Source organism: Lupinus angustifolius, unplaced genomic scaffold (genome assembly GCF_001865875.1).
Source record: "Lupinus angustifolius cultivar Tanjil unplaced genomic scaffold, LupAngTanjil_v1.0 Scaffold_332, whole genome shotgun sequence".
Taxonomy (NCBI): Eukaryota; Viridiplantae; Streptophyta; class Magnoliopsida; order Fabales; family Fabaceae; genus Lupinus; species Lupinus angustifolius.
In genome coordinates this window covers 317,843-325,632 of record NW_017727750.1, presented here as the reverse complement: position 1 = coordinate 325,632, position 7,790 = coordinate 317,843, and the positions used below count along the sequence as shown (strand labels likewise).

Sequence of the window (7,790 nt, the reverse complement as noted above, 5' to 3'; positions counted from 1 at the left end):
AGCCTTCCCTTCTACTTATAGGTGGCTACTAGGGCCTAACTGCTAACTACCCAGGAAAAAGAGCCAAGGTTAGTTATTTAACAACCAAACCTTCCTCTTACCCCTCTTATACACTTTTGTAATTTCGGGTCTACCCCTACCCCTAGCCTTATCCCTATCAGTCAGATATAAAATCTGTTGCACATTCCAGGGACTCTTCCATAACATCCAAATGTTCCACGCAAAAACATGCAAACAAAATAGAGAGTAACAAATTTGAAAATAGACTGCTACTACAGAGTCTGCGTGAGAATAGCATGTCAAGATGATAAACATGCAGCAAGTAGAAAAGCATTTCAGACATAAATACTTCGATGTCTCACAGTATGACAGTAAAAGTTTGAGATCAGGAAGGAAAAAATACCTATATTCACCCTTGTTGTATAAATGGGCATGCAAATCCTCCAAAACCTTGTAAAAGAGGACTCCACGTAACTTCGTTAACTCAGAACGAACATCTTGAAGTGCACCCACCTGGGCCACACATCAATAATAATTATAAAATAAAAAAGCTTGTAAACAATGATTAAATAACTGGAAAAGCAAGAACAATGAGAAAAGGAGAAAACAACTGGAGGATCATAAAACTAACAAATAGATTAAATAAATCTTCATTAACACAAGGAAAAAATTAATATTCATCAGGCAATATGGATAACTGTGATACTATGCTTCAATACTAGAAACAATAGAGATTACTCATTTGAAGATACAATATATGGTGCAATAATGCAGAGAATAGACATAAGATATGGAATAGTCATATGCTAAATATAACAATGTCAATACAAACTAAACGAATCGACTTTTACGGGCATCCCTTTGCCTTTCCATGTTACAGGATAGAATTATGTCTATGGCCTCTAGTGCTTTGCTCACAGTCATGGCCATTTGAAGGGAATACTCTGTTACATATATATTTAGAACTAATTCTGTGAGAACTGTCACGGATGAAAAGTTAGTTTTTCTAATAAGTATCTAACAAATTAGTTTCTAAATGCAAAGAGATGCAACAACTTGTGGCCCTTTTAATTCAAAATAGTACTTAGACTCTTTTTTTGACTCTTTGTTTACTTTTGACTTTTCTAATATGAATAAAAGTAATATCGGATAGAAGACAGACAAAACATGCAGAAAATAGGACAGTGACAGTAAGTTAAAATCCTACAGTTTGGAGGCCTTCTCGCTCAAGCATCAGCATTGATTGCACATGTAATTGAACTGCAGCATAATATTGCTTATCTGCAATAAGCTTCTCAATACGAGTAGGAACCTGCACCTTAGATCTTTAGAATCAATAGTCTTTATGAAAGAAAGATTATTTTAAACAGTGTAGTTGACATGAAAGCATGTTCTAAATTCATAAGTGAGAGAAAAATTTAACAGAAATCAACATGCATGCAGATAATTTGTTCTCATAATTCAGAACCTACCCTAATGATTGAGCATTAGGACCTTTGACACAGTGCTAGAATGTTGTTGACTGAATGTCTACTCTCTCCAACAGTCTTATAATTAAAATTTCAATTCATATTTCATAATAGTACTTAGTTTCATTTTCTTCAGTAGAAGTTAATTGTCAGCCTCAAATTTATCTCCATTGTGGGACTTCACATGACTTGCCACAGCCGAGTAAATAATTATTATTCTTCCAGACTTACCAAATTCAGTTTTAAAGTTAATTGGTTCTTTGACAGTTGAAAATCACTACAAAAGTTTTACATTGATAGCACAGCTCACATAATCGGTTATTCTTTTGCAATTAAAGGAAAACTATAAGTGCATGAAACAGCACAAAAAGCATGGATGGCAATGATGGCATAAAGAATTTCCAACTCAGGCATACAAAAACAGAGCAAGCTGACATAAGCTTCAATGATGGAACTAAGACTGCCTTGTTCTCATAAACTGACCAAAACCGCACAATTGGGTAAAGAAATGTTTAAAATCAGGAAATAAAGGATGGACCTGAGCAATGCCTTCAATTTGATCCAACAGGGAGATTATGTGTCGCAATGTAACTGATCGATACCATAATTGATGCAATTGCTTATTGCGGGCACTAAGGCGCTTCTTTGCCTCTGTCAAATCTACCTTTAAGACGGAGATGTTTTCAGTGGATTCGCTGAAAAGTCTCAAGATCTGGAAATAAACAAATTATTTATTAAACGGAAAATCATAATGAAAGACCAGGCCAAGTTCAGCTATACTCTAAGGTTTAAACAAGATGAAAGGGTTTCCATTATAGCTACTAGATTGTGTTTGTCCATATTTACATCTAATGATTCCTTATCAACTTTAATTTCACAAAGTATTAGAACTCATTGCTACGATTGTTTCTTTGTTTCTCATATTTCAACCTTGCATTCCAGATGACATGACAGGAAGCACTTTAGGAATGTAACGAGATTATAATACAAAATCAACAAAAAAAAGATTAGATAAAGTGGATATAACAAGCAGGGAATGAAAACATAATAATCATAGAGATATGATACATAGATAAATAATAAATAAAAACTGTGAGCATGAGCAATGAAATTAAATCAACAAATGTCTAACCACAAAGGCTTGACATGAGGACAAGAATAAAAGATGTTACTATTATCATTAAGAAAGAACTTTGTTTTATCCCTATCTTATAACTAAAAAAATTTATCAGAGAGATGTCAAATGAAAAAAAATATTGAAAAACTGTACAAAGCAGAAATTGATATAACTAAAATCTAAGCTTGACTGCAAAACCAGGGATGGTTGGATGGATACAAAAAACTTCATTCAAGCGGACAGAAGTCGCAAGTTAAATTATCAAATATATATTTAAATGCTACTCTTGGTTGCCTTGTTATTTTATGTAGCAGTAAACTCTTTTTCACTTTATAATGAGAGTATTACACTCAATAATTAAGATTTCATTTCAAAATAAACCACTGCTACTGGTATAAATTTCATTTACTTGGGGATTTAACTAAGGCATTCACACTTCTTGTCCCACAACTCTACCAACTTCGCTGACTCTTTGGAGACAAATTTAATTACTTGGCTATGGCTAAATTTTCATCTTGCATTTTTAAAACGTAACATCATTGTGTTGGACTGAAATTAAAACAATATCTTTAGTTTCACTATATAGGAAAAGTTCACAGGATTAGGAGCCAAGACAAGACCAATGTTCGACAAAACAACTATAACCTGAAGGTGGACCTGGACCTATACTTGATGAATATACATAATCAAACAGCCATTGTTTTCAACGGTAAAGTATTAACAGTTTCACCCAATTTTCCCTGCACTGGATGTATACCTATCAAATTAAAAATAAGAGGACAACCCAATACACGAGGTTCCCACCAAGTGATATCTGGGGAGGGTATATGTAAGCAACATTATCCCCACAAGGCGCAAGCAAAGACGTTATTTTCAGGATTTGAACCCATGACTCACGAGGCAGCAACTTTGCTATTGTGCCAAGGCTCACCCCCCCTTATCAAAATAATTATAAGGATTGAAATTTCAAGAAACCTGAGAATAGTTTTGGATGGCTCTGTTGAAACCACTATGATAAGACTGTACTACTTCATCTACGACATCCTCAACAACATCACTTTGCTCCTTCAACGTTTGGGCAGCATTGTCACGATCTTTTGATGTCAAAATGTGGACAACATAAGGTAATGAATCAAAACGAGCAGCAGTCCAAGTCTCATCAATTCTCGAGAGATCTTCTCTCAAATACTGCATTCAAATGGATCACAGAGACAATTATTTAGAGACTTGAATGAAATTCTAGATAGATCTCTCAAATACTGCATTCAAATGGAGCATGTAAGAAAGGGGAAGAAAGAAATCAGAAAACCTAGGAGAAAAAAGATAAAGAGTGAGAATTAAAAACCAGGCCATGATGCATGGTTGTGGGTATGTCCAATTTACCCAAAATGATGACACGCACAATTTCAAGAAAGAGAGGTGTAAAAGAACTGGGATACAGTTGCAACAAAGCCATTTATTAAATGTTAACCTACCTCTCAAGAAAAAGCATGTTGCTTAGAAGTACCTTTAAAGAAGAGTAAACTCAAAAGGCTGTTTGAAGCATGGGAAGAAAAAAATTAGGGCTTAATGGTTTTATGGTTACCTTGCTTTGAAGTAATTCATGTGGGATATGGTTGCAAAAAAATCCTAAAGGTAATTGCTGTACATCATTTCAGTGGCAGGATAAGTGCATCTCAGGATAAAATGATAAATGTCAAGTTCAATATAACTATAACATGTCTGAAGAGATAAAAATTGCCAAGAGTGTTTATCAACTTTAAATTTTAACAGCAATAATGGAAGCCTTTTTCCACAAGTTGCATTCCTATTCCAGTAATCTATTTGCACTGTTACAACAGTAATCCCAAAAGATCTTAAAATTGAACCAAATGAAGAGCCAGAGAATCCCTCTGCCAAGAAGGCTACAAATCATCATGAATGCAAAACTAAAAAGGAACAAAGTAAAACTTACAGCTTTATCTGAAGGCAGAGGTAACTCGTCAAAAATCCCCATATTGATCTTGGATGTCTCCACACACCATGAAGATATAAGATTAACTCATACTAGAAAAACCACAGGTTTACCTGCAATGAATAACTCTAATTCTTTAATATAAATATCAGGAACTATCTAAAAAAATCCATCCAGGATGAATAAAAAGAACTCTCTGTATTTCAACTGGAAATGTATCATTGGAATTCTTATGCAAAATGACAAGATGCTAAGGCACAAGACTTTAATGTGTGCAGTAGGTTATAGGCAACAAAAACATTGAAAGAAGAGACAGGGATTGTCAGAACCTATTCCTTCAAAAGGCTTTTCTGACACAAATTACCAGGTCTTAAAATTGAAACAGAAGATAGTGTTAGCCAGTAATCAACATTCTACTCATATCATAAAGATGAGATCAAAACTGAAAACATCTTTAAAACAGAATATTATTGTACCACTAACCAGCAGGATAATGCATAAGAATAAAAGGCAAATGAAGTACCATATAAAGAGTTTACAATTGATTCTGAAAGAAATTAACAGCCCAATTCAGTTCTACCAAAACCAAATTGGTTGAAAAGTTGTTGCCCCCACCCTCACCCCCTCAACCACCTTGAAAAACAGTTAGAAAGTCTAAGAAATAAACATTGAAGTGTAAGATTTCATTTCAAACATAATGACCTTTAGTCCTTTACCATCTTTCTCGTACATATCCTTGACAACTTCCAGGCCAACAAACAGAAGAGTGAAGATTAGAGAGGAAAATACCTCTAAATCCAGCTCCAGTGGCACCTAATGAGAACCTGTGCTTTTACTTATACTTCAAATAACCTAACATTAACAAAATGGAAGCATAAAAACAAAGAAACAAACAACAGTGAATGAGTTTGAGTTCAATACAAATAAAATAGCACTCCAAGTTCAGCACCTGGCTATGGTATTAACTATTAAATACCTTAAAATGTCACTAAAAGTAATATACACAACATTTTTCCTACTTCACGTTCATTTTGCAACTGACTAACTAACCATAATTAGTCTCAACGCAGTTTCCGATAGTTATTAACATTCAATCAGGAAAAACTAAAAGAATTCATTGGTGATCGCATTTACCTTTGGATAAAACATAATTGAGCACAATACTCAAAGTTTCTTATAATCAACATAGAATTAGACATTAATTTGCTCATTATTATGATAATATTAACTAAACACCAAAAACTCCATTCTACTACTACAACAAAACATTACGACTAAGCAGATCGTTGTTTTACATTCACACGCAAACTTCACTCAATCAATTTAGTACTTCACCGTAGTCCTACGACTTCTCTCTCTGTTATTAAGTAATAGAAATGCATTTGACAATTCAAAGATGAAAATTCAGGGAAGAAATAATACTAGCGGAATCGAATATGCATTTAGCTTCGAAGATCTGAAAGTTAGCGCGATAAATCAAAGAGAGAAAGGAGAACCTGGAGCTGAATGGAAATGGCGGCGATTCAACGGTGGAAGATGGCGAGCGGTGACGACGTCGCAAGGAGAAGGGAGCGCGTGGAGAAGAGAAACTCGAAAAGGGTGAATATGAGTGGTGATGATGAAGAACGCATATATTAAACAACAGAGGTAGAGAACTAGAGATAGAAAATTCGACTCTGAAAGATGTGAAACGCGTGACGTGATGACGTTAGCACCTTTTTTTAAAAGCAAAACTGTTTTTTTTTCTTTTACTATTTTATTTTCTTAATTTAGTTTTTTATTATTATTTTAACTTTGTTTTTATTAAAACAGTATCAGTTATCAAACCGGGTATAGTGATACATGATGGTTCAGTAATTAAATCGTATACTAGTTAAACTGGACATACTTGCTTATATTTATATATATAAACCTATAAAAAAATTCTAATAGGTAGATACTCAAATTTATAATTCATATTCATAATGTACTAAAAATTCACATAAAGAAACAGTTTTAAGTCTTTAACAAATTCAAAGTCTAAATTACAAAATATATATCAATCCAAAAGTATCACTTAACAACCACAAAATATAAATAAATGACACAAGTTCATAACTCACTGTACAAAACAAATAAATTTCGAGTTTTAACATTTAACACTAAGTAGTCAAAGTTATCTCTTATCGAGATTATATTTTTGCACCAAATTCTATCTTTAGACAGTACTATAAGATTACACAAATGTCACTGAGATTACACACGAATATTAGGAACCAAAATGTGTAATCTAAGTATGCTTTGAAAGCATGTGTCTTGAAGTGTTGAAGAATGGTTGGAAAGATGGGTCACATTGTAATGAGTTTTTATATAAAAAAAATATGTTTATAAACCGGCCGGTTTAGTCAAATACCGGTCGGTTCACCGATTTTAATACTTGGTCGGTTCAACATCTGTATTATATCGGTTAGGGGTCCGGTTCGTCGATTTTTTGGTCAAACCTGTCGGCGGTACAGTTTTTATATCATTGGTTTTTATTAACAACTTAGTTCATTCATAATTTATTTTGTCATATATTTCTTACTATCTCATGATTATTATTGGCAGGATGATCATGTCGATGTATTATGCAATGATTGTTTAAATTATGATGAGTATGTCCATTTTTAAGTAGAACATAAAATATTATGTCATGCATGTTTAAGCATAGACATAGATAGAGTAGACTTGCGAGTCATTCTAAATAAAATTATAAAATATATATACTAGGGGTGAGCAGGACCCGTCCCTACCCGCTCACCCGGCACAGCCCGATCATGGTCGGGTCCAAATAGGGTCGGGTCTAAGATCGGGTTCGGGTTCCAAAAATAGACCCGAACAATATTCAAGGTCGGGTAGGGATCATGCATGACCCAGTCCGTCCCGTTTCAGGGTCACTCGCTCATCTTATTTGTATGTATTTTTACTCAAACGTGTATAGAGTAATGATACTATTGTGGTCAAAAATATAATTTGTTCTTTAATTTTTGCACAATATATGCATGATTAATAATATATATACATATATATATATATATATAGATATATCATTTTATATATCAAACTACATCTAGATCTATACTATTAATAAAGGGAAAACACAAAATAACCACCTATCATGGTGTAATTTGTGTTTTCCTATTTTGCCCTTAATATCTTTTTATTTCTACCAAAAAACCATATAATATTATTTTCTTATTTTATCTTTATTATCTTCTTATTTTAAAAGTGT

The 7,790-nt window shown here is 33.5% G+C and overlaps 1 protein-coding gene across 2 annotated transcripts in view; it reads right to left on the bottom strand.

Moving 5' to 3' along the window:
* The window catches only part of LOC109341042 (exocyst complex component SEC8-like), a 33,441-nt gene extending 27,216 nt beyond the window's left edge, over window positions 1–6,225 (bottom strand). For both annotated transcript variants that reach the window (XM_019578835.1, XM_019578836.1), the window contains exons 1-7: window positions 6,037–6,225; window positions 5,330–5,392; window positions 4,541–4,653; window positions 3,562–3,774; window positions 2,008–2,181; window positions 1,208–1,312; window positions 404–513 (exon numbers count right to left, since the gene is read on the bottom strand). In XM_019578835.1, the coding sequence (XP_019434380.1) occupies window positions 404–513; window positions 1,208–1,312; window positions 2,008–2,181; window positions 3,562–3,774; window positions 4,541–4,582 (644 nt within the window). In that variant the 5' untranslated portion in view covers window positions 4,583–4,653; window positions 5,330–5,392; window positions 6,037–6,225. The remainder of the gene's footprint in view (window positions 1–403; window positions 514–1,207; window positions 1,313–2,007; window positions 2,182–3,561; window positions 3,775–4,540; window positions 4,654–5,329; window positions 5,393–6,036) is intronic.
* Between the last annotated feature and the right edge of the window lie 1,565 nt (window positions 6,226–7,790).